The sequence below is a fragment of the Pagrus major genome, chromosome 20, assembly GCF_040436345.1.
Source record: "Pagrus major chromosome 20, Pma_NU_1.0".
NCBI classification, from domain to species: Eukaryota; Metazoa; Chordata; class Actinopteri; order Spariformes; family Sparidae; genus Pagrus; species Pagrus major.
Genome location: NC_133234.1, coordinates 25,956,873 through 25,984,744, shown reverse-complemented (window position 1 = coordinate 25,984,744; position 27,872 = coordinate 25,956,873). Strand labels below are relative to the sequence as shown.

General features: G+C 43.4%; 1 protein-coding gene across 1 annotated transcript; it reads left to right on the top strand.

The window, feature by feature from the left end:
- The first annotated feature begins 21,105 nt into the window (after positions 1-21,105).
- On the top strand, positions 21,106-25,474 carry LOC141015792 (stonustoxin subunit alpha-like). The gene is made up of 4 exons (XM_073489980.1): positions 21,106-21,163; positions 21,381-21,483; positions 23,348-24,793; positions 24,915-25,474. Exons 2-4 carry the CDS (start codon positions 21,390-21,392, stop codon positions 25,472-25,474), a joined length of 2,100 nt encoding a protein of 699 aa, XP_073346081.1. The 5' UTR covers positions 21,106-21,163; positions 21,381-21,389.
- The last annotated feature ends 2,398 nt before the right edge of the window (positions 25,475-27,872 follow it).

Sequence of the window (27,872 nt, the reverse complement as noted above, 5' to 3'; positions counted from 1 at the left end):
TTTGACAGGCTGCAACGATAGACAAATTTGCTGTGCTGTTGTAAAGATGGACACTCATCCTAGCTTCACCCGGTGGGAAAGAAATCTGAATAAAGAGACTGTCAGTCATCTTTACTACAGAGTATACAAGAGGCTGTCATTCATAAGAGCTGCTCACCAGGCTGATGGAGTGGGGCTTTACTCTTATGAGAGGATATTTGACTTTGTTTCACCTGCTCTGATCTCACAGTGGATGCCATCCTCGCCTTCCTCCGTTCATCGCCCTCACACAGCAGAAGCACTCCTGCTGAGGCATTAATCAGTGATACAGGACGTATCATTTATCTTACGAGCTGCCCGTGTGGGAAATCACTGGTTGGTAAAACCATCAGGGAATTAAAACACATGTAGCAGATCGCTGGAGTCGTGTTACACGCAAGAACACAAATTATTCTTTGTCTTTAGTTTTGACTTTACAGTGACGGTGAAGAGAGAGAGAGAGAGGTGCTGACCTGGAAAACTTCCTGTCTAGACGAGAATACTAATCGTGAGAATGGACTCTGAAGTGACCTGTTTTCACATTAATAAGTCTGGGTCAGGGTGACTCCGCTCAGACTGCAGAAAACCTTTTTAAAACTCAATTTTCTGATTTTTAAAAAATCTATTAGTGGCCCAATGACTATAATCGTGTGTGGAAATGTCAGTGTTCAGTTAATCACCACATTACCTCCAAGCATCATATTATCATTTTTAAAATATAAATCAGAAGGTCATGAACACTGCAGCTGAATTATATGTCTCTCAGATCATTAGATCACTGGGACTTCCCACCAAGTATTAAATGTAATCAGAGTACCAGTCATCAGAGAGCAGCGAGGCCTCGCCGGTGACGATTCTGAATAGATTTAGAGCATCGAACTGATTTTCACTTGTCTCAGACGAACAGCGGTCCAACAAAGATCCAGAGTATATCTTCTTTAGAGAGTCATAAACTTCAATCTGAGGCCACAGCTGGTTTTATGAAATCACTGATATCTGTCCAATCAGGCTGTTGCCATGTGACGAGGAGGCCAGCCTCCACTCTGCAGGTTTGCTTCAGTAAAACGAAGAAGCTGCTGTTGTCAGATATTGTGAGGAATTATCCTTCACATACAGTCTGCTTAAACCCCTTAAATTATTCTGATCCACAGCCAGAAGAGATTTAAAAAGTTAAATGAATAATGTGGAGCTTTAAAATGTTGCAGAACACAAAGCAGAACAACAACAACAAGATTTATAACATCCAGGCTCGTGGACGACGTCCTCCCCCCAGAGTCCAGGAGAAGCGCCGGGCACATGGCGGCTTTACAGCAGAGCTATTATCATAATTAAACATCCAAATAAGTGATGCTGCAGCGCCGTGACCCGCCGCAAAACAATGAAGACGGTGGGAGAAAACCACAGAACAGCACAGCAGCCTGGTTCACTGTTTATGTATTCCTTCAGCGTGAACACAAAGCGTGTTCCTCGCCGTCAGACGTCATCAGCCGACAGACTGAACGCTGCAGAAATGAACCGCAGGAACCCGCCCGGAGCTGAACTCCATCCTCAGCCTGCTGCAGTTAGCGGGCCGCGAGATGTGAGATCCTTCTGTCACACAGCCAATAATCATCACACAACAACTTAACGCAAATGAAATGTGCATCTGCTGAGATTACCTACACGACGGGCCGCTTTGGCACCAACAATTATATACAAGACTCATCCTGAGTAACATGATGGATATTAAGAGCCAATGAGCCGCTGCAGCTGTTCCACTGCTAAACATCCAGCAGCATCTGAAACACAATGTAACACCAGAGAAGCTGGAACGTTTCAAACGAAGCCGGCAGCAGAGCGTCTCACAACACGAAGATCATCAGTGAGTGTGTCGCACTGTGGCTTCCACACAGCATCTCATGTGAAACACGCTCATCATTAAAAAGCTCCAGCTGGCAAAACGTGCACACAAGTCCTGGCTTAAGGTTTACAACTTGTCGAATTCATGAATACGTCTCTGCCAACAGTCAGCCAATCAGAGTGTGTGGATGAGGACATGTGACAGCAGCTCACATTTGGATGGAGAAGAAGTGAAAGAGGAAAGAAAAACAACCAGCAGAGTGACGGTAAACTGCACTGAAGTGTTACTGAATACTTTGACTCCTCCACATCCTGAAGGCAGGTTTGTTTTCTATGTTAAAAAGTGTTGGAGACATCAGAGCTCAGTGGTCTTCAGTATATATCAGATGTTAAAGTTAAATATTGTTTATTGAGCTCTCTGAAGCCTTTTCACTTCCTTAATTAGGTAATAATAATAAATGTTATTAAATAGTTGATAAAAAAAGTGTTTTACAATCAAAACAAAGAACAGATTAAGCATTTTGTTTTGCCCTGACTGCTGAGTATTAAAAGAGCACATCGTAGTTTTGTAATTTAAGAAATTAAAGGACAACACACTATCATACTGTTTTACTTTGTTTATATGTGGCGGACCCTGCCACCTCTCTAGCTTCAAGCAGTGTTCTGGGACCTTATTTTCCTCTGAGAACAGCTCGTTCATTCACTTATCGGAAAAAATACATACAGTATTTCTGAGTTTGTGTTATTACCTCATTCACATTGTAAATATTAAAATCCTGAGTTTGAATTTCTTCTCCAACACTACACAGTGCTCCTTGAATCTAGACCTTCGAACAACAAGATGCATCTGAGGCTCTCATGGAGGAAGACAGTGGAAGACAATGTGTATAATCACCTATTTTGCTGCAGAGAAGAGGATTATTGATATATTGAACGGGACTATCGATTTGAAAGTAATGTGGGCCAGTTGGTTCAAAAGCTCTACTTAGAGAGCGGATGACCATTCAGGCTGATCGGGTTAAAACTAATTTAAATACTTATAAACAAATATTCTAAATCCAGGACTAGACTTAATCCCAGTCTGAGAAAGCAAATCTTACAGTCTAATGATGCTCTCAAGTTCTCACTGGGATGAGAACATCAGTCACACTCGTCGCTTTGCCGTGAATAAATCCAAATTAAAGATATTCAGCACAAACACAGCGTTTGCAGCTTCGGTATCACCGGCATCTTTCAGGAACCTGTTATTAGTCAAAGTAGTTTTCCTTTTCCTCCGCCCACGCAGGCTTCGCTCTCTATCTGCTTGTCACTGTGAATTTGAAGCAACACAAACGTTTCTTCACGGAGTATCTGAGTGACCTCGCAGGGTCAAACACTCTGCTGCATGCCACGTTTATTCAATCCAGGAAAAACGAGGCTGCTGCATTATGTTGGAAAGATGGCTTAGCTGCTCTGTGTGTGTGTGTGTGTGTGTGTGTGTGTGTGTGCAGGTGGTGAAGGTAAATGGCCTGGCTGAGCCTTCACTCAGAAGGTGCGGGAAGCCTTTTGCGTTGTTCCCTAACTGGGTTAGTTTATCTTATTTAGCGGCGGGGAAAGAAAAGGCCGCAGCTGTTCATTCGCTCTGCCAGCCGACACAGATTGGATTCCTGCAGTTCGAGCTCGCCTTTTCCTAAACCAGGCTTCCTCTTCTGCTCGCTGCTACGCCAGTGCCGTAAATCATCCCTCATCGGCTGCCTGGCTCATGGGATGGGGTAATCTCTCCTCCTCAGGCTGCTTATGAAAAGTGACTTGCTACCTGCTGGGCCTGAGGGGTGTTTAAAACAGGTAAAACAGCCCATAGGGGACAGGAAGAGCTACAAGTCCGACTGTTTCAGCTCCTGAAGGCTGATAGCAACTTTGTTTGCAGTGAGCTAATGACAATTTCTTCATTAACCATCAGTTTCTTACTATATTTCTGTTGTTCTTGGGTCCTAAAAGGCTCTGAAACACCACTCATGGGACTGTAAAACTTCCCACTGACAGCAGATTGATGTTAGAGGCTCTGATAAAAATGTTTGACATTAAGCTGTTATCATTATGAAGTACAAGTTGACTGCACAATGTATTAGTATTAGATCGGTTCTATAAACCTCACATTTCTATATTTCTGTCATCCAGCGCGTACGAAGTCTCCCAGGAAAATGAAGCTGACTGGAGGTCCGGCTCGGCTGGCAGCCCGGCTCGTTTCTATCTGCTCTCATGTCTCCATTATAGACTCAATGAATGAATAAACTCGTGCTGTGTCCTGTGTTGTTGGTGGTTGTGACTCTGAAGAAGTGAACAGAACAGAAATGATCCGGTTGTCTTTGCACCAGCGCCAACAACGGGTCCCTAAAAGTCCTGAAACTCCAGAGAACTCTCAGCAACTTTGCAGCTTTTAGCCTTTTTCATGAACGACGCAGGTAAAATCAATAATCACATCTCCGTCCCGACTGTGAAAACTGGAGCCAGACAGACAAAAAGTCAATAAGTCCTGCAGCCGAGACAAATAGCGTCAGCAACATCCTTCATTTCAGTTTTCATTCAGACCCTGGATCACTCTCCAGTTCATCTGAAGGTGTTGGATGAGTTCAGTTTGTTCCACACCAAACTGGGAAAACTATTTCTTTATGCATCCATTTTCATGTTGAAACAGGAAAAGCCACAAAGATGGAAACACACTGTTTTCTAAAATATCGGTGAATGCCGGGTGATAATGGATTTGAGCACATGTTGTCTCCTGTATGTCTGTTCACTGAGTTCTGTCATGTTTCCTGCAAACAACAGTTCAATATCATCTCAGCCCGTCTGTAAACCGATTCATCAGTCTGCAGGAGTTTCTGTTGAAGTTCGACAACCTGCTTTTCGTAATGATTTCACCTTCCTCCTTGTTCTCATGAGCCCCCTGAGAGCATCCATCATATCAAGAGTCCACCTCGCTGACAGCTTGATATCTGAGATTTAATTAAAGGCCAGAAATTGATTCAAGCACTGTTTTCCTCCTGTTTGCTGCTCCTGGTCCTGACCTTCAATCAGACAAACTGAAGTCCCAGCCTCCACCAAACCCTGCAGCAGCTGTTTTTGTGCACATTCAAGCAAAGAACAGAAGGGGCGGGACTAATTAGAGAAACCAGCTGCTGTTGTTGTGGACGGCTGAGATGAAAACCTGCCGGGCTCCTGAACCTCCGCGGTGCAGGATGTCGCATCACTGCAAGAACGCTGCAAGTGGGTCAGAGGTTTTTAAGCGGGACGACTAAAGGTCCACGCTTCACGTTTTCATCTGTATCAGCTCTTCTACAGATCAAACCCCCCCGGGACACCTACTGCCCGCCACTGATCCTCTCTACAGGGAGCAGCAGAGAGGAAGGGACAAACAAACCGGGATATGTCACCGACGATAAAGCCACGCTGCTGGACGAGACAGATGCTCGGGCAGGGGTTTCTGGGCTGAGGTTGGAACACTGTCACATCTGATCTGGGTGTTTTGATGCACTGCCAAGTCAGTCAGAGTCGGACTGTCAGTTGGTCGAGGGGAACAACGGAGACTCTGAACAACCACAGATCAACCACGAGGACCGGGAGGGAAACAGTTCAGGCTTTAGACCAGCCTTTCATGGATGCATGATTAAATCACAGAGTCATATTTTTTTTAATGTTTTCTCTCTGCTATTTTCAATTTATGCTGTCATATCTAAAACGACACAAACATACAAAGATGATTATCAGCTGGGATTGTGAACAAGGCTTTGGGAAATGCGGGACACCTGGTGATTGGTACATAGTGCTCCAACTCCAGCGGCTGAAAACTGATGTCCAGCCTGCGAGTCAAGACACCTCAAGGTGGTTTCTTGTGGAAAAACTGGATTCTTTCTCCTCGTGCCCTTGTGAATTAAAGGTGATTTGAGTAAATGTTTTGACTGACAGCGGATCACTTACATAAAGAAAATGATTTCTTGTGTAACACACTTTCTGAAATGTAAAGGTTGAACATGAAAACGAGACGTTATCCTGTTAAAAATGGCAAAAAGCCAGAGCTCCAGTGGTTAATTCAAGCAAAAGCTCTTCATTTGACTAATTCATCAAAAGCAGTTGGTCCTTCATTAATAATCTATAAAGAACGTCGGTTCTCTGTCAGAACAACAGAACCCTCAGGTCTAGTATGCAAGTAAAACAGAAAAAATCAATCCACTGCAGTTACGAAACAGCTCCAGGTTTGAAACTTTTTCTGTGGAGCATGAAGATTCTCCACAAACCCATCGGTACCACAGGGAACCGTTTACTGCAGCAGAGAGGTAACACACGACATAACTGGAGTACACAGCCACACACATCCTGTTATTAATGCCAGAGTGACGGAGGAGAAGGTCCAGCCTGAAGAAAACCAAGAGCTGAAAATCTTGTTTGAAAAATACAAATTTGTGTTTTATCTGCAAAGACGTCAGCCGCCTGCAGCTGACTGTGAGGCTTCCAGCTGTGGAGCGAGTTCACACGTCTCCCAGCTACAAACTGTGATTTGCGCTGCGAGAACCTGCAGGGATCCTCCCGCCTGACTGCTACACATGCAGCAAGAGCCAGGTGTCGCAGGCAGGCTAGATGCACACTCACATGGTGCAACACCTATCTTCATGCTTGTGCTTCGATTGAACAGCCACGAGCTCCTCCTCAGGTCGAGAAAAAAAATCCTTCAACCTCTCGTGAGAGCCTCGTTCTGAAGCCACAGCTGGTTTCTTCATACCTGGAGCACTGATGTTCAGAGATATCTGTCGACAGCGGTGAGATGTGTTTCAAAGATGCAAGAAATTGGTCAAAAGATGTGTGCATGAGCAGAAAACTACAGCAGTCAGGCACCATCAGGATACAGAAAAGAATAAACACACTGCGACTAAAAGGCCTAAAAATGGACTCCATGTGAACTGACTGATCTGAACCTGGGGGACAGTGATGCCTGCTGGAGATGTAGTAAAGAGTCTGGGACTTTAGTGTAAATGTTATATAACTGTTAAAAAACTGTGAGATTGTTGTTTTCTTTAATACAATTCTGAAGGTGAATTAAAACCTCAGCTCTTTGTCTCTGTGGAGAGCGATCGTCTCAGGTTATGACTCCATGCGGCTGTGATAGCTGGCTGTAGGATTACTGTGAGACACTTACAAACAATGGTTGGAAATGTAAATAACACCGGGTCTTTTTGTTTTTAATGCACCTTTTGTGTTTTTCTGTAACGTATGTGTACACGACACAATCACCAGAATAAATGTTGGCAATGTATGTTTCTCTACTTCAACTTTATGTTGAATCAACGCTGTGCTCATGGCCCGGTTAGGATTAAGCACAGAAACCACTTGGTAAGGTATCGTGGTTTGGCTTAAAACACCACCAACATGGCTAGGATTGTGGTTAGACGTGCCGAGGTCTCGTCGCCACACACAGTGTCACGCTTACAAATGTTGGAACAGCGTGGTTTCTCTTCGATCTGCTGTCACTGGCTTGGCCTCCATCCCCTCTGCCTCCTCCTCACATGGAGGTCAGGTCATAAACACGTTTTGTTGGTACGTAGCCTGAGACATGTTCGAACATGATCGTCAGTGGTTTTGCAGAAACATTAACTGGCAACTTTTAACCCTGGTGCCTGGGCTGATATACAGTCGACTGGTGTCGAACATGTTGTCCCTCTGTTCTTGTTCTCTGACCATGTTCTGGTCTGTTCTAGTAGACTGGGATCTTTGGGTGGCTGAATGGTGGTAAATTGTTCCTGTTCAAAGTATCGATGTAAAAATCTGAGCTCAGATTTCCCTTGTTATTTTGTGTTGGTTGCACCAGCAGCACCAGTGTGGCTTCATGCTTTTGGCATCACCTCCCTTGTTTGCTGTATTAACTGTTCTGTGTTCTCTAATCCTGAATCACTGTTCTCTGTAGTTTCCATGTGCGCACTGATCACAGATTGTCCCCCGAGAGACAGTGAAGTATCCGTCCATCTGTCCATCCAGAAATGTATTCAGAAGGAGGCCGAACACTACTGACGCCTTTCTCTTCGTCTGTGTGTGTGGAAATAAAGATATTCTATAATCAGACAGCCAGATAAAGGGAAGAGAGAGAAATATTGACTACAGGCATGAATATTCAGCCTGTTCTCGGTTGGTTCTGTAGTTAACAGTCTTCTCATGTGATGCTGGTGTGTCATTATCAGGTGTGCTGGCCTCTAAATGGTTTTTTATCAAACATCACCTGACTGATGGAGCTGCAGCGTTTTAATCTGTCACTGTGTCTTCTTGAAAAATCATTTGGAGGTAGGAAGAGTATTCTTATTAGCTGAATGGCTCTGACTCCCCCCTCCTTCCTCCCACCCTATCCACTTCCTCCTCCCTCCTCCTCCTCCCTCCTCCTCCTCTCCTGGCTGAAGCACACAGGCCACCGCAGTGCTGCTGCTGCCCGGGTGTGATGGTCTGAGCTGCAGCAGAGGGCTGACATGTTAAACCTTTTTGTTTTTTACTTCCTCCTCTTCCAAACATCCAATCATGTCAGGACGCAGTGGGGCCTCTGGGTGGAATTAATGCAAATTGGGGAGTTTACGTGAAAAGTGAGTGCAGCTCTGCTCTCAGATGCCTCCTCACTCCGCTGTGCTCCCCACCAACTCCTACTTTCACTCAAGCAAAGTGACTAAAAAATCAGAGGAAATGAAATGATGGAGGCAGGAGGAGAGGAGGACAGCGCGCTGCTCGCCTCTTCATCAGCTCGCCAACTGGCTTTTGGTTGCCGACGATGTTTCAGAACCCGAACAGTCGGCGTTTGTCCCCTTTGTCATCTCTTCCCCAGGCAGAGTTGATTAACATTTCACTCACGTCCAATTCAAAGTTCAGGCTTATAGATGAGGGGAGGCGAGGGAGAGAGGGATGTGGGAGGAGGAGGAGGAGGAGGAGGAGGAGGGAGGAGGGAGGAAGAAGAGGAGGAGGGAGGAGGGAGGGAGGGAGGGAGGGAGGATGGATGGATAAAGCGAAAACCCTCCAAACACCCACGTCGGGGCAGTTTCTCCTGCCAGCCTCGGGTTTTCTTCTGCATGTGAATGTGAATATGCATCGACATGAGCCTGAGATGGATGGAGAGATGGATGGAGGGGTGGATGGAGAGATGGATGGAGGGGTGGCGCAGCGCAACACTTTGCGGGCACTTCTACCAGGCTGCGCTGCGTGCGCCTCAGCCTGGATGCAACAGCCTCCTTCCTGGCACGGATCGGAATGATAATCAGGTGTGAGCTCGGGTCCCTTTTTTTTTTCTTTTTTTTTTGCCAGTGAGGAGCTGATGTTTGAAAACCGGTGCATGCACGGAAACTCTATCATTCAAATTCTGCCATAACTCAACTTGAACACCAGTAAATCTGCCACAGAGCATCAGTAACCTGCTCCACTGCTCACATTCTCCGTTTTAAGACGTTTCTGCATGCAGCCACCAGCCTGTCTCTCCCCTCAGCCAAAGCCCTGCACAGCAAAGACAAAAAAAAAAAAAAAGAGAGAGAGAAGCCCGGGTTGGTGTCTTACCAATGTGAATGATGGAGTCGGCGCTCACTGTGTTGCATTGCAATATCCACAGGGAATGAAATAACAATGTCAGCATTTCCATCTCCAGTTTGAGCCAAAAAGGCGCATCCACGGATCCACCTCGCTGATTTTTGTGTTTTTCTCCAGTGATGAGCAAATCCAAAATAAGCGTCGGTGCGTAAAAGCGGCAGCAGCAGCAGCGGCGGCGAGGAACAGTGTTGAAAATCACCACCGAGGAGTAATAAAAAACCAAATCCCAGAGACCAAACTGTTGGCCGGAGTCGAGAGGAAGAAGAAGGGTAGAAGAAGAAAGAAATAGAAGCGTCCAGGGCTCCGGAGAGAAACAAACCCGGGTAAGTGAGGAGGGGAGCGGGGACGGATGAGAGAAGACACCGGGGGTTTGTTTCAGAGGTTGAGATCCGCCAGACGAGCAGCTCTGACTCTCTACCTCCGAGTCTGAGACATAACACACTGCAAACTGCGGAGGAGGAGGAGGAGGGACGCGCTCTCTCTCTCTCTCTCTCTCTCTCTCTCTCTCTCTCTCTCTCTCTCTCTCTCTTCTCCCCCGACCCACGTGACTGCAGAGCCTCTATCTACGGCGCTGGAAGCCCGACCGGAGAAAAGAGAGGCGAGGGATGGAGATGGAGATGGAGATGGAGAGAGATGGAGGGATGGATGGGAGCCGGTGCGCACGGCGGAGGAGACGGGTGAGAGGGTGTGAGACGCAGGGGCAGTGGCGCCACGGACGGACACTCGCTTGCTCGGTAGGTTTTGCAGTGCGAGTCGGGCACTGTGGATGAGGGGAGGTCGTCGGTGCCGGTAATGAACTTGCGACAGTCGGGCTTCACGTCTCACGCGTTGGACGCGCTCTCTGCTCCGCCTGAAGTTCGCTCATTCAGCGCTGACAGGAGGACCCGTCACCACCGCATCGCAGCGTTGCCATGAAGCTGTTGCATGCGCTGGATGTACTCGGTGCGTTGCGCATACATCGCATCACTCTGCTCGTGTTTGTGACTTCGGTGTCTGTGCGTAAATTAAACACACTGTTGTTTTCGACCCGATTTCCTTTTTCTCGTGATGGAAGGACGGGAAGGAAGATGTGGCAGTTCTCCAGCAGATAATACGACCAACTTAGTCTCAACAGAGGGCGATCGTGTAGATGAGTTGCAGATGCCTGAGTGAATAACGGATCAGGCGTGACATCGGTGTGAAGCGGTGTTTTCGCCCCCGGCAGCTCGGAGAGGATGACGCGCGGCGCACGGAGAGGAGAGGAGAGGAGAGTGTCCGGGCAGGTTCCACTTTAACCCTGATCTCTCTGCGCTCTGAATGAATATACACCCGACATTCGTTACATGTTCAGCTGTCATGTTGCGCTCAAGCATGCGGATAAAAGGCGAGAGGAGGCTTTGGCGTCGCCGCGTGCGTAAAGTCTTCCCAGCGCCGCTCGGAGGAAGCTCCACGAGCAGAGAGGGAGCGAAGAAATTCCAACGCGGTGAGGAGGACCAGCGGGTCGTGATAGCAGGGGTTTGGGAAGGAGTAGCTGGGATTAAAGGGGAGACGGACTCCTCAGCTCCGGGGCAAAGGAGGAGAGGACACGCAGCAGAGGAGGAGAGGAGGGTAGGAGGTGAGGAGGAGATGAGGTGAGGAGGAGAGGAGGAGATGAGGTGAGGAGGGATGAGGAGGGAGGAGGTGAGGAGGTGAGGAGGAGAGGAGGGATGAGGAGGTGAGGAGGAGAGGAGGTGAGGAGGGAGGAGGTGAGGAGGTGAGGAGGGAGGAGGTGAGGAGGTGAGGATGCAGCCAGGGGACTTTTCAACAAGTCAGCACTGCCGCTGCCGCCTGCAGGTTTCACACTGTGGTGAACTGGATCTGCTGCAGGTTCAGGTTCGACACTCTGCTCAGGTTTAATGAACTCTCGGGTGTGTTTGTCTTCTGAAGCCTGAAGCCTGTGACCCATCCTCGGTGTGTGTGTGTGTGCATGTGACGTCACTCACCTTTCCCGTGATGTCATTCCAGGTACGCCAACAGAACCTGCGGGTAGAAGACGGACATGTGAAGATTACTACACTTGACCTTACAATTAAAGGATATTTCTTGCGAATGAATACGACTCAGAAATGTCTTTTAATTGTTCGGCCAAGTCTAGTTCGGCGAGAGTCTTGAGATGAAGCCTCACAGAACCTCTGGAGGTGGTGGAGCCTGCAGGGTTTCAGCACCACGCCGGACCGGACAGCTCCTCTGGAGTCATTCACAGACTTACTACAGCACAAGCTATGGAGTCCAGGGAGGGACAAATGTAGCTGTCAAAATATTACTCATTGATGATTGATAAATGAAGATATTACAAGAGAGTGTTGTCTTTATGTGTGATCAGTATCCAGTTCAATAATGTAATCTGTTTTTTTCCTCAGTGCTTTTTTATCAAATCAAATTTCACAAAACTGTTTTTGTTGCAGAAAATTAAAGAAAAGTTGGAAATAAAAAACAAAACGGAGACATTCGCTAAAGAGGGAAGTCGGAAACTGACAAAGCTAAAAAAAATGTTTTTTTATGACCGGAGTTGCAACAGTATGAGCTTCTTCATGTCCCGAGTATCATCTCACAGTTTGACGATACTACACGTTTGTTATTATGATCAGTAATGAGCCTTAAAGCTGCAATATGTACGAATTTTAGTTTAAAACATTAACAGGTAAACTAATCAACACCAGGTGAAGAAATAACAGTTGTGACTTTGTCGATGACGTCTTTGTGTTCTGTCGCAGAGATATCTTCTGAAGATAGCATGCTAAGTAGCTAGCTCCTAGAGACTTTGTTCCAATTACAAACAACACCAGCGCTCCCTCCGAGCTCCCGGTCCGGGCGGAGTCAGCCAGTAGAAGCACTAGCTGCACGGCTAACCGAGCTAACGAGCTAATGAAAGTTAGCGGAAATTGGTGCTTTCTCTGATGATATGCTGCCCCCTATCTGTTTGGAGAATGAAGTGTGGAAAGTTGTTACATATTGTACCTTTTTTTGTTTTATTTAATGAAACCTTTATCACAACTTTTAAAGACATCTTCCTGACAGGCATAAAACTGGAAATAAACTAGAAATATATGTTGTTGTTTTTTACAGTAGAGTTGAAGATAAGTAACTGAAGATGATACGATAACCATTAACTTTCACACCTTGAAGCTGGTTTACAGCTGCAGCCCTGTTTATGAAATATTTGACTCAGACTATAATTTATTTCATCTTTATGTTATTAAGTGATATTTTAAACTAATCAGCCTGTTAGAGACTCCACAGCTCCCCTTGAATGAATGAAGTGTTATCTGGAGGCCTGGATGTTGTTGGGCTAAAATAAATCTGTTTTTGGAGGAAGCGTGTGAGTCAGAGTGAAAACTGTTTGTTTCCTCTTTAACTTTGTTCCTGACTGAGTCTCTTTGAGCTGACGAGACTCTCAGCTGATCAGTGAACCTGATAACGGACTCTGATGAGTGTGTTCAGTCATGGTTGATGTCACCTGGACGCTGTGGTGCGTTCATGGTTTCCCTGGAGACTCTTCGCTGTCACTCACACATTCATTTATTCACAGGAAAGTAATTTACTGTTCGGGCTCAAATCAATACGATCGATCAGTATCTGTGTTAACGCTTTTTTAATCATTCTCATAATTCTAATTCTGATGGCACCGAATGATATAATCAACACGAACACTGTATTTATCATCAGCATCCATTCATCCTGTCATCACCAGCATCAGCGTCAGGAGTCTCATCATCATCCCTATCAAAGTCAATACTCATCAATAATCCTGAATATCATCATCTTTATAATCACAATCATCATGATCAGCATTTTAACGTAATCCTAATCTTTGTTTGTAATGATGCTCTTATCATCATCATCATCATCCTCAACATTTAATGAATTAATCTGAATTATTTATAACATGTATAAAATATATAGAGAAACAACACTTACAGTGCATTGTAGTTATTATTATTTATATTAAAACTTGTATACATGTTGGTTATTATGTATTTTATACACTAGTAATCACACAATATTAATATAAGAATACTTTGGTGTATTATTAACTCTTTATGTTTCAAAGTGACTTAATTTAAACACACAGCTGGTACAGCAGGTCACTGGTGGAACATCACACCTCCTACTGGCGACAAGCTGCTACTGCGATGCTTTTATACTGGAGGGGAAGCAGAGAAGAAGAGGGGAAGTAATGTGAATGGAAATAATTTTCATAATAAGACGATGCATGTTGAACACATGACATGAACAGTAATTCAATTCAAGCATTAATCAATCAAACACTGTGTTTCTTTACAGTATTGACTCAAAAAGTATATTGACTCAAGTATTTGTACTTTACTTGAGTACTTCATATTCATCTTCCACTTCATCTTAGAGGATAATTCTGTATTTCTTTACTCTATTACGTCTGTCTGACAGCTTTCACATTACAGCTTTTCACATCCTTCCCAGTGAAACTCATCAACCTCCACATGAGTTGATTTAATAAACTGAAGGATGAAATGTTCCTGTAATGTGTCGAGAAAATCCTTCTCAAGCTAAATAAATAAATAAGTATATTTAAGTTTGCACCATATTTAGAATATTTTCACCACTTTACTGGAAACTGAAGCAGTTTATTGTTTTCTCCAAAGCCACCAGACTTAATGACAAAAACAGCAACTTTAGTCTGATAATACTTACATACATTTATTTAAGTGTTTCACAGTGTTTCACTTGAGTATCTAAATATTTCTTCCACAACTGGTTTACTCTAACCCGCCTATTTAGTATTTAACAAGCCGTACAGAAACACCCAATGATTGTGACAGTTATAACTTCCTCTACAGCTGCAACAGTCACATAAACAGTTAAAGGAGCAGTATGTAGCTTTGGAGAAGAACATTTAAACTCAGAATTTTAATATGTACAATATTAATGAGCTAATAAAACAAAGTAAGTGAATAAACGAGCTGTCCTCAGAGGAAAATAAGGTCCCAGAACACTGTTTGAAGCTAGAAAGGTGGCAGGGTCCGCCACATACAAACAAAGTACTGTGCAATCTCTTCTGATTAAAATGTCTTCCCCAAAACTACAGAATGCTCCTTTAATAAATAATAGATAATTAGGTGTAACACAGCTGGAGTCACATTTCATGATATGTGACGACACATGACGTGACACAGCCTCATGCTGAGCTTCAGGAGGTGTAACAGTTTTAACCTGTTTGCATGATGAAGACCAGCGTCTCTCCATCAAAACACTTTAAACACATGAGTTTGCCTCTGGGAGCGAACAGCGAGCGTCTCCAGTAAATCTGCAGCTCCATTCAAAGTGAGGTCTCACTCCTGTTGATTATTTTATAAGATGAAACGTCTGAAGAAGAAGGAGCGACTTTCTTTCTCCCCTGATGGAAACTTTATCTTCAGCCGGTGCTTTTAACTCAGCAGCTGACGACACAGCTGATCACATCGTCCTCTCTCAATCACCTGATATCGTGTCAAATGTCGGCCCAGAAATCATCCGCTCACCCTGAAAAGACTCCTCACCCTCCAGAAATAACCCCTCTCTCCTCTCGCTCCTTCCATCTGTTTTGTCGGCGGTAACTCCAGCGTGGATGACAATCTAATTGCATCCTCATCTCTCTCCGGTTTAATGGGCTGTCAGGTAGCATCATTACACTCTTTCATTGCTTCCCTGCGCAGCTCACATATAGACAATAACTGATGATGTGTGTGTGTTTGTGTGACGGGGGGGGGGGAGTGAGAATCGTTTGCGGCGTGTGTGAGACTATACAGTGTCTGAAAATCAGCTACAACGGGTGAGTACAGATGTGTGCATGTTCTAACGTTTCCAGATTTGTGAGCACCAAATGTCCTGAAAGGGTAACACAGCTAGGAAACTGTTGGGGAGGCGTTTTAGCTCAACTCTTGGAGGAGCAACCCAAATGCCAGAATAAATGCTGGCAAGGTTCACACCTGCAAACCACAGGTATGTTGAAACTTTGAATGTGAAATAAAGGAAAAAGAACCAAGGTCTTGTCTGTCACCTCCTGGTTTGCCCCCAGAAAAAGTGCTGAAAAATGTCCTGATGTCTCGTCAAAAATTTCTAGTTTTGTTGCCACAACCCGACTGGAAATCGAACCAAGGTGAGCTGTACAAGGTCTCTACATCTCGTCAGAAATATCTGGTTTTGTTGCCCCATCACAGCTGGAAAATGTCCTGACAGCTAGTCTGAAACATCAGATTTTCTCATCCCTAACAGGGCTGTAAAATGTCTCAAAGTCTTGTTAAAAATGTCCGATTTTGTTGGCCGAACATAGATGTAAAATATTTTCGACGTCTCGCCAAAACATCTGGTTCTGTTGCTACAAACACGGCTGGAAATTGTCCTTACGTCTTGTTGAAACTATCCGGTGGTTAACACTTCCACATGTTGAAACGTTGTCTGAGACAGTCGTTTTTTTTGGCCACGATGTCTTGATGTTTCTTGTTGTAACGGTAATGATGTCTCTTCGTGTGCTTTCAATGTAAGTAATGAGCGATAAAATCCACAGTCCTCATTCTGCAACAGACCGTCCTCATCAGAAGAACCAACATATAAGTCAACTGAGAGACTGAGAGAGTTTTCCTAAACACACTGCAACCGTACGACGGAGGTCTGCGACCGTCATATTGTTTGGGAACAGTGATGTCAGTCTTTTGAGGCTCAACATATTCAGCTGTTTAAGTTTGAGATGTAGAAGTTTATCTAATGTGACACGTCAGCAGTCTGAGATCATCTAGTCGAGTATCTTCTGAAGTTAAAGTGGTCTTAGTCCAAAATCTGAGCGTTCCCTTGACGTTACGCGGAGCAGAGGAGGAGAAAAGGCTTTTTATGTCTGAATGAAGTTCAGCAGAGTGGTAAGACAAACACGTACGTGTTGATTTCAGAAGACTCGGAGGAACATTTGGCTGCCGACTGCGCCGCACTGTTCCCTCGACCACCAGCGGAGGAGCAGTAATCAACTTTTCCAAACAAAGCAATAATGTTGTGCAGATTAGGCTGAGCCGCAGGGAGCAGCAGACAGATCAGATCACATCCATCAGCGGTGGGACGGCTGTCTGAGGCCGACTGCAATAAGACTTCTGAGCAGGAAACCGTGTCATGAGCGTGTGTGTGTGTGTGTTTGACTGTAAGTGTGTGTGTGTGTGCTGGGCTGTGACTATAAATACTCCTGTCACTGTAACTGAGCAGCTGTTTCATGTGTTTGTTTGAGTAAAGTCTAAAAATAATTTAACTTTCACATCAGGAGTTTTTGATGAGGCACTGCACTCGTGTATTTTTGGAAAGGTAAGAATCAGAGGCCGGCGTATTGATCTGCTGTTCGCTGTCGGTCAGGAACACTTCAGTTTGCTTTGAAGAAGCTCTTGTCTCTCTGAGGATGATCTGTGAGGAAGATCACACGTGAAGACCGAACTTCACTGCTTTTAAACTAGTTTGGAAGAAGAGAATAAGATTTAAATAATTCACTTTTCCTGTTCTTAAGGTTGATACTGGCAGCTGCGTGTTTGCAGCCTGAACGATGCTGTACTCGTGGTGTTGGTTTGTGTTTGACCCGTCAGTAATGTTCAGAGCTGCAGCTGCTGGTCCATTAGGAAAGTCCCAGCTCAGGAGCACGGAGCACGCTGGCTGCTGATGGACGGATGAAAGCAAAATCTGCAGTTGTTTTTATCACATTCTGAAACACAGAATCGTTCTCTAACTTCTGTTGGAGCGTGTGAGACTTTCACTCCGGTTGGTTGCACAACTGACACAACTGTAAAAATAGCGGCCAGAGCCATCATGACGTCACCATCAAGGTTTCTGAAGAGCCAGGATGAAGCTCAAAGTCGGCAGGAGCGGCTGTCGCCATCTTGGCAGTTCCTGACTCCGCCCAACTCACAGCTAATCAAAAACGGGAGCATCGGGGAGCTGAAGTGAGCCGAGTCTGTTAAACAAGCTCAGTTTGCTGGAAGCTACCGAGCTAGCTGAGGCTAAATGAGTTTGATCGAGGGATCGTCTGTGTTGATTCAAGCTACTCGTGTGAGTCTGAGGGTTTATTTGCTGAAAACAGCCAGAATACCTTACAGCACATTAGCTGTGTGATAGTGAGCAGTAACCAGCACCGAGGGTGTGTTTCTGTTATCCTGCAGTCTTTTCTTCTCCCCATCTCCTCTCTGTACATACACATTACAAGGCTCGTTGCTGCAGACCGGTTTAGAAGCGAGAGTGAAGATAAATCCACTAATTAACCCCAAAACTTTATAAAACAAACTCTGAGCTCTCCTCAGTTCTGGGTGTTTATTTCTCCAGAGGCTCCAGAGCTCGCCAGCTGCAGGTTCACTCATCAAACGGCGTCTGTAGCACCGCTCCGGTCTATTAGTCCACATAAGCGACAGCAAGCCATATTATTCTCCAAAGGCACGAACACTACGGACACAGCAGAGGTGGAGATCTGACTGGAATCAGAGGTGAGGCCGAGCAGACAGCTCATGGATAACTGCCGCCACATCCTTAATTCTGCATAACTTTAAGCAAACGAGATGTCATGAGAAGGGAAATTAGTCATAGTGACCAAACTGACTCACTTTTGGAGCTAACCTCAAGTGGCCCCTCGAAGAAGAAGAAGAAGAACTGCAGTTTTCAGGTCCGGAGGTTGCTGCTCGGTTTGCGTCAGTATTATCTGACCCAGATAATACATCAGAACATTACCCAGTAAAACAAAAAGACAGAAACGATCCTGTCACTTTCAAACAGACGAGGACTTCATCAGACAGAAGAGCGTAAAGCAGTCTGACAGGCCTGAGACTTCCTGTCTCGCTCTCATCTGACGTCTCAGAAGTGAGAATATCAAAAGAGAAGAGAGGGACTAAAATAAGTTGAAGTTGACTTTAAAACCAAACCTGTGTTTCTGTATTTGTTTCATTACAGCTGACCCCTCCTCTACCACACCGGATACCCAGTATGGTGTTGTCCTACCAACGTGTCTTATCCCTTCAAGCCAGTTGGTGAAAAGTAGAAAGCTGCAACCTTTTCATCTCTGGAGCTGAGACAACACTCAAATAGTTGGACTTTAACAAGGAAATTAAGTGTTTTTGGAATGCGAGGACGGGCAGGTGAGGTCAGTGCATCATCTTTAATTCATTAAATATAAAAAGATTGATTTTTGCTCTTGCCTGTCAAGCTGTCCTTCGACTGAAGGCAACAGGTTGGGCTCAGCTGTCAATATGTTGAACCCGCTCTCAGATTTTTTTTTTTTTGCTCAAATTTTCAGGCAGCTGAGCTCTTTGGGGATGTAATGAGAAACACAAACCTGGTCAGAATATGAACGGACCACTTATTGTAAGAAATGGGTTTTGCAAAACACTCGAGTTCAAGAACTCCTGCAGTGAAGCACAAAATGTGGATTAATCTGCTAAAAGATATATCGTCCCCATATGCACTTGAATTTCCTTCAGTTAAAGTAATGATTGTTAAAAACTAATGTGGCCAGTTTTTAGTGAAAAAACTGAGCCTTTAAAAAGTTAAACTACTTATCTGAGAGTTGATTTTCTCCCTCAAAACCTGCACATCTGATTCTTTTACTTTATATTCACCATATAAAGTAAGTAAGCTGTCCCACTGAAAGAAAGTTGTCGTTGTCCTCATCAGAACCACATGTGACGCAGCAAATAAACAAACTCACATTTCCCAGAGTCATCACACCGGACAGGGTTTGTCCCACTCTGTAACCATTAACAGCTAACCCGCTCGATGAATTAACAGCGTTACGAGTCAGTGTTTAATTCGGCATTCATCTTCACCTTTTATCTTGTGTTTCTTGAATAATGTGTTTTTGCAGACATGAAGGGACTTTTTAAAATGTCATATTTATTAAAAGGAGTTTGGTGTAATATTATTCTCAGAGAGTACAGCGAGCTTCTGCTTCATTCAAATACTGTATGTTTATTTCTCAACCTTCTGTCACCACCACAGAAACACGAGCTGACTGCTCACATTTATTGACTGCGACGGGTTATTGGTTTGATTAATGGTTTACAGGCTAATAATGTGTGAGTATTGATGACTGGTGGTTGATCAGGCTGATTATCAGCTAATTGTTGTCAGTTTCTAAGGCCAATAAACAGGAAATGGTTGCCCTTTGTGTGCATGTTCCTAAAGTACTTTTCTAAACAGCATGTGCTTGATGGTGTTATTAATGACTCTTTATGAATATTAAAAGCTCAGCATCCTCGTAAGTGACACATTTATTCTCCCAGAAAAGCTAATGTTTCTCTGCATGACCTCATCATGACCTCCTCTTTCTGCAAGCTTCTGTCTCTGCACAGCACCAGTCATAGATTTTACTTTACACCCCGAGGAACCGTTCTGTCTGTTCCCCCTCTACACCTCTGACTTCTGCTTCAACTCAGGAGCATGCTACCTGCAGACGCTCTCAGGTGACTCCTCCAATAAGGAGGAGGAGTACAGAGACCCTGTCGTGGACTTTGTAAGGCTGGTGTGACAGGAACCACCCACACATGTCCTCTGATGATTTATGCTCCATCATCATTCTATGCATCGAAACATGCTAATGTCTCATATAATGAAGCCTTTTATAAAGAGAAATGCGTCAATGATTTTTGAGAAACAGACTGCCGGTGAGAAGTGAGGCTGGCACTGATTCACATGGGTGCAGATCACCCAGTAGCACCAAGATGTCTGGCGATTACACAATCACAATGGTTTTGCTGTGAACTGTGAAGGAAGTTGGCACAGTACTGACAGAAATACCTGCCTGCATGTAAACAGAAACAAAAAATGCAAACCAAGGAAACATCTTTATCTCTTTTGCAACAAATACCAACTCAAGAAAAACTGCAAATAAATGAAACACAAGCTAATTATAAACACATTCACCTAACACACATGTGGCATACATGGGAGTGATGTTTCATCATTATTACGAAAGACTCAAACCTGCCATCACCGATGGCATCGTCACCATCAACGATGGCATCAATGAATCAATCAATCACATCTTGGATGTCTAATCAGAGTTCAACTGTTGAATTTTTGGGGGGTTATACCCAGTCAGACTGGTTTACTGATAACATCTCAAGTCCTGACAACTGTTCATTGGTCCTTGGGTACAAGTACAGGCTCGGAGGAGAAAGAACGAGATAAAATCATAGAAACCTGTTCTTCTTGTTGTATCAAATACTTTTGGTTTCTATGTGCAGTATAAAAAACATGCCTGACACAGAAGGCCCCAGAGTCTCCTCTCTCCATGTTATTGATTTTTATCCAATATATATAAATATATTTTGTCCCCAAAGTCAAAACTGTTTCGGTCTCAGAGGGAGACGACGTCGACCAGCTGACCAACAAAAAACTACTTCAGCTTTTGAGTAAACTTCTGTTAAACACATAGATGCACCTCTGCAGAATCTGTTCTGTTACTGTGGTATCACATGTTTGTTTTTGTATTAGTTAATCAGAAATCAATTAAAACACTGGAGCCTGTTCAGGTTTTCATTCCACAGAAATTATGTGGTCATTGGAAGGTCTTTATCTTCATATTTCATCAAAGACCTCCCGTCACAGTGGGAGGCGAGTCATGGGAGGAGTCAGTATCTGACAGGATATAAGGAGTCTCTCAGCATCACTGATCACACTGGAAGCTCCAGCTGGAAGTCAAGAAGACTCTCACAACTCAGCTGATCTACACACCTTTCACCAGGTGAGGACAAACTGGGCGGACAGAGACAAAAACTTGTTTAAACTGTGTTTAGACTTTTTCAGTGCTCCAGTCTGTGTAACAGCATCAGCATCAAACTAGTGTTTACAGGGAAGTACTGCATTTACAGGGTAGACTTGTAGGCTGAGTCCTCATGTTTTAAACAGTGTAAATGCAGTACAGAAGGCGATGTGCTCACTAACCTGACATTTCTCTACAGGCTGAAGAAATGGACAGCTCAGATTCCCTGAAAGTCGCTGCCCTGGGTCGAACTTTCACCCTGGGAACTCTCTACGATGCTCTGGAAGATAAACTGATCTCACGTAAGTCTGGACTAAACTCATATTAAGAATATATTTAATTCTACCTGTCTTTGAATTAATTTCATTAAATGGTGACACTATTTTAACCAAACCTACATTTATATACACGACAAAAACAACACAACAATGACCAACCAACATGTATTGTTGTCGTTTCATGTCACCAGGGATGCTCTGTGAATCTTAATTAAGACTGAAGACACCAGGGAGGGAGATTAGTGAAGTGAGGACATGGTTTTGGTGTAATTTTTAATGTGTGTGCTGCCCTGCCACTCATGCTCTCTGCTCTCCTGCTCTCTGACTGGAAGCCTGGTTTGCATGAGAGTGGGGCTGAGCAACACTATTTTTGACTCAAACTAAGGGCTCAATTTTCTCCTTTGTCACTATCAAATACATTTTGTGTAATATTTAATGTTATCTATCCAGTTTCATTCAGCAAGTATCAGATCGATGGATCCTCGGCTACTCGAGTATTTATTCAACAGAAATTCTGTGGTCATGGAAAGTTCTTCATTGATCAGTAGGTGTACCTTCATTGCTGTGTGTGTGTGTGTGTGTGTGCTCATGCTTCAGACAGTTTCTGGAAGTTTCCCCCACGAGAACATTGACTAGAACCACTTTTCTCTGATCAGCAGGGCTGAAAGTTCTCATTTTCAATGATTCAACCATAAATACTGTGTGTCAGCTGTAACTGTTCATGTGTTGGTTCATCATGTCAGCGAGCTGCAACTGCAGTGTCATCAGTATGAATATTCAAATCTTTGTTATCATTATTCGTATCCCGTACATTTTTCAACCTGCATGCTTTCAGCCACAAACAACATTCAAACATCATCTCTTTCAGAAATGGTGTCAGCTTTACTAAGTGAGATATGGATATTAATAAAACCAAAAGTATAATAATAATTGCTCTGTCCACTCTTTGTTGATACTCTTCACAGTCTGCCGAGTCAGGATACGTTAGTTTTATAGGGGGTGGCACGAAGGGTGGGTTGATTGGTGATGAAAGTTGTCGCCTGCCTCAGGATCTGCTGATAGCAAAATTCAACTGCAATAGCCCGGTTTCAACCTGTAGAGGGCAGTCACTTTGCATATTATATTATTATAATATATTATAACACAATATGCAGAATACTTTGTATAAAATGTCAAGATATAGACCAGAATCAATCAACAACACTACTAAACACTAGGGATGTAACAATACCAGAAACGCACAGTATGATATCATCAGCATACAGTACCATATTTATCACAATATTATAAAAAAACCAAAGAAAAAGATGACTTGAACAATGTCCTTTAATAATAAATGCAGCATTTATTATTTCTTAACAATATGTTTTTAATTTTTACTTGAGGTGCTTCTGCTTTGCTTTTATAGTAAAATAAAAGTAGCCATGAATTGTCTTTGGCAATAAATGATTGAATGAATGATTGAATGAATGAATGATGTATAACTGCAAAACAATACAGCAGCCAATAGCAATGCCTCCTCCCCTCTTGTTGTCCAGCAGACAACCAGAGCGACGTACATCAGTTGTCAGTGTAGCATGTGCCAGTATTTGAGACTTGTACACTTGACATTGACATTCATACTTATTTGCAAATGTTGTCCTTGACTTCATGTTTTTTGAGACGAGTGTGTGATTGTGTTGAAAGCATTTGTGTTCGTCACTTAAACTTCACTGATAGACTAGTGGCTATCTGCAAAACTATCAATTCTACTGTCACAGGTTCTCCTTGTTTTGGTCCAAGAATACCTTCATGATGAAGCTGCAAAAATCCTTTTTGTAATTGTGTGACTTTATATTTAAATTCTGTCCATGCTCTAACAGATTACTCATGTTTCTTTTTTCTGTAGGCTTAACTCTCCAAGGGCAGATAACTAATGACCCTAAGCCTTACAATTCATTTGATATAAAGGCATCTGACTCCTTTAATTCAAAGTCCTCTCTGCTGGATATTGAAGCTTCTCTGAAGGCCAGTTTCATGAGTGGACTGGTTGAAGTTGGAGGATCTGCCAAGTATCTGAATGATACGAAGAAATTCAAGAATCAGAGCAGAGTGACGTTGCAGTACAAAGCTACCACACACTTCAAAGAGTTGTCAGTGACTCAACTTGAAGCCATGATCAACCAACAAAAAGATGTCATCAAGAGGACCACGGCAACACATGTAGTCACAAAAATCCTTTATGGGGCAGATGCTTTCTTTGTGTTTGACAGTGAGAAGTTAGAAGACAGCAGCGTTCAGGACATCCAGGGCCACATGGAGGCTGTGATCAAGAAGATCCCCTCATTTAATCTTGAGGGTAAAGTTGGCCTCCAGCTGACTGATGAAGAAAAAAAGATGACCAACGAATTCTCCTGCAAATTCTACGGAGACTTCATCCTTGAAAGAAACCCTACAACATTTGAAGATGCAGTGAAGACCTATGTAGAGCTTCCAAAGCTGCTGAGAGAAAATGAAGACAAGAGGGCTCCAGTGACGGTCTGGCTGACTCCTCTGAAGAATTATGACCCTACTGCAGCTGAGCTGAAGAGAGAGATCAGCGTCGGATTAGTGGGGAAGCTGCAAGATGCTCTCGAAGATTTAAGGGAAATGGAAATGAGATGCAACGATTCTCTGGACGACACAGTGGTACAGAATTTTCCACAGATTCGAGAAGAGTTAAACGATTTTAAAACACGGTGTAGTCGTTATGCATCGAAGCTCAAGCGGACCATGAGGGATAAATTTCCCCTCATCCGTGAAGGTAAAGAAGACGAGAGCTCAGTAGAGAAACTCCTTGATGACAGAAAGGAGTCACCATTCAGTCGGGAAAAACTAGACAAGTGGCTGGATCATAAAGAGAGAGAGATCAACGTCATCAGGTCCTGTGTGGAAATGATGGAGGGAACAAAGATCGTCCAAAGTCAGTCAGCACTGGACAGAGAGGTTCTTGCTGCAGGTGTCGATGATGCTCTGTGCTTCATCTTCACCTCCCTGCAGAGTGCTGACCCCTGCCTGGATGAGATGGACCACTACGTGCATTCACTTGAAAAAGGGTGTAGCCATGAAGACCCATGGTGCTACTCAGATAATGTTCTTGAAACAATGAGAGAAAAAGCCAAAAGTGTCCACCATCTTGCCAAAGCACTGAAGAACAGCCGCCGATTCCGTTTCCTTGTCGCCGCCATTGATAATGAGAAATACACAGGAGCAACCATCTACCAATACAAGGACGGCAAACTGGTCACTGAGGATTTTTCAAAGCCTGCCCTCCCTCCTGTGAGGAATATCACAGACAAAAGAGATTTGATCTGGTGTAAGTCATTTACTGTGCTTCTCTGAGTCATAAATACGCTGTATAGATTACTCTCCTTAAGAAACCTGTTGTTATCCATCAGAATGATTCATCACACATTTTGTTTTGGTCTTTCCATCAGACGCCTGTGATCTCACCCTGGACCCAAACACAGCAAACGGCTACCTCCATCTATCAGAGGACAACAAGAAGGCGACATGTGATAGCTGGCTGTATTATCCTGATCACCCAGAGAGGTTTGACAGTCTTACTCAGGTGTTGTGCAAAGAGGGGTTGAGTGGGCGCCATTACTGGGAGGTAGAGTTGAGTAACGGTGCGTATGATTCTGTTTATGTACTTGCTGCGTACAAGGGAGTTGCACGAAAAGGAAAAGGTCATGACGCTGAGCTTGGATGTAATTCAATATCATGGTCTTTCGGCAAAAGCACATATAAAACAGGTGTATCCACACTCAAGGCATGGCATAAAAATGACATGCGTCCTGCTCCTATTCCCCCTGAAGGTGTCAACAAAGTTGGGGTGTTTCTCGACCATGAAGGTGGCACTCTGTCCTTCTACAGAGTCTCCATGAACAGCCTGAGACACCTTTACACCTTTGACTCCAGCTTCACTGAGCCTCTGTACCCAGGCCTGTGGGCGCATGAATATTACAATTATGCGCACATCTGTCCAATTGAATAAGAGCAATGACAGACGTGTTAGATTCTCGGTCTGTTAAAGGTCTTATTGATAAGATTCAGACACTAAACGAGTCAGTCCACCTCCCCCTTCACTGCACAACACTGCTGGTGTTCCAATCATCTGCCCCATAGATTTATGTAATAACCAGATACCAGATGCAAAGATGGCGCCCATTCAAACCAATGAGAATTGCTCACCTTGTACATACGACAAAAAAGTTTACTTCCTGGTTATGCAGCCCATTGAGCTTAACTCTGATCTTACCTTCAATTGTTCTTATTGAGTCTTTTAAATGCCCTGACACCTGGACAGCAGGAAGTCTAACGGACGTGTTGATGATGCCGCTGCCTTCACCAGCCGATAGATGAGTTTGTGGTTTGATTTTAAGTTGATGTACGGCTGCTGCACCAACTGACACCGTCCTGTGGCCTGTTCACCCAAAATGTACAGAGACTCTCCTGATGTATTCATATGCTAGATCCTGTTTAACAAACGATGTTGTCTGTTGAGAGGAATGAGCTGTGCTAAGGTTGTTGTTGAGGTGTGAAGGTATAAAAGGTGCGAGCACGGTGATGTTAGGGCTGATTTTTTGTTTGTGCTGACCTTAGAAAGGAATCTTTTGTCATTTGAACTCATTTCTGTACTTTTTCTTTCAACTGTTTGTGATTTAAACCAAAAAAAATATAAAAGCTCAAATAAAACTGGAGTGTATTATGTACATCCCAACCAAAGCTCTTGACTTGGCTTCTTTTTGAGGTCGTCTGATCGAGTCGTCCACAAGTAAAGAGATCCTCGACTCTCTGCGATAGGCTGACACATTCATTTAATACAAAAAGATGTCTTAAATTTAAGGAAAGAAATTGCTCAAGCTAACATGATTCATCTTCTATTTGATGGTGTTAAATCTGACTGGTTATTTCATGGGAGATTTCTGTTGTTGTGATTATGAAGGTGACGCTTTATTAGAGATTCTTACATAGTTTATGCATTTGAGTAGAAGTTAATCCGACCTTTTAATTAATTGCTCAGGTTTTTCAGTGATCTTGAAGTTGCCTCATTGGAAAAAACAGACCTCACAGTTTATAGAGTGAGCGTTCCTCCAGTTTGACCTTTTAAAATGAGTCATTCTGAGAGTACGGTAAATCCCTCACCACCCATACTGCATACTCTGTTGTTAACCGGACATACTAACATAAAAAAGTCCTGAAATATGTGTCACGACAACAGCTGGTGATTATAGAGGCCAGGCTGGTTTTGTCTCTCTAAGCAAGTCATTGGTTGCAGATTGTGACAAAGAGAATTTTCTATATTTCTGCATAAATATGACCTGAAACATCATCAGAGAAGTCCTAAAAGCAGATAAAGAGAACCCAATTCAACAAATGAGACAAAAATATTATACTTGGCCATTTATGTATTGAGGGAAATGATCCAATATTACATATTATATATAACACGGCTGGTGTGTTCCGATAACCTGTAAAATCTATTATTATTATTATTATTATTATTATTATTAATGTCTGTGTGTGTAACAGAGACTGAATCACTACAAACTAGGACCTTTTCTGATTTGTTATACATATATATATATATACATATATATATATATATAAAACTTGCTTCCACTTTCTTGTTGGGTCGTCCAAAGTGTTGAATGACATCAACATTTAGCAACTGATAACAGCCTTCATCTTAATAAACATGTGGAGGCTCAACAAGTATTACAATCCTCTCTCAGTGTTCTTATGACACTGTGAGTAAGACAAGTTACGTCCTCTGAGGACTTGTGTTCTTTATTCTTTACGTGCTAATGTCTCAAATAATGAAGCCTTTTATAACTTTGGTACAGTCAACTTTAGGACACAGTAAATAAAATATCACACAATGGTCTTCATTTTATTGAAATGAGTCTTCTGCTCATGAAGAGAGTGAACATGTTCAACAGGTGTTTAAGTTTCACAGGAATCTGACATTGATTCAGCTCCATAAAAATCAACAGTGTGCTTACAATCAAACAATCCGAACAGTCATTCAACAAAAAGTCATTGATTGAAGCCGAGATCAGAGTAAAGGTTCAAACTTGAGAGAAACAAAATGATTCTGCTTGTTTTCTAATTATAATGTTGTTAATAACTGAATACTGAAACATTAAAGAAACATAACAAATGCTGAAGCAACCTCATATCCCAACATAATCAAAACATAATCAACATAAACATAATCAATTCAACAAAATCAGTTCATCTTCTTTTTCTTTCCTTTTTTAACGTGTGCTGTGAGTTTCTATTTAAAAATAATGATGTTGACATTATGTATTGATTTAAGCTCTATTGATTTATGTATTGAACTGGAGCTTGCAGTGTGATGATCAGTGGGGCTGTGAGGTTACTTACAT

What these genes read in the sequence shown, in the direction of transcription:
- LOC141015792 (XM_073489980.1), top strand. Translation starts at nt 21,390, where the DNA reads ATGGACAGCTCAGATTCCCTGAAAGTCGCTGCCCTGGGTCGAACTTTC. An exon ending in GGAAGATAAACTGATCTCAC is followed by an intron (nt 21,484 to 23,347) that starts GTAAGTCTGGAC and finishes TTTTTTCTGTAG; the next exon opens with GCTTAACTCTCCAAGGGCAG. An exon ending in CAAAAGAGATTTGATCTGGT is followed by an intron (nt 24,794 to 24,914) that starts GTAAGTCATTTA and finishes TCTTTCCATCAG; the next exon opens with ACGCCTGTGATCTCACCCTG.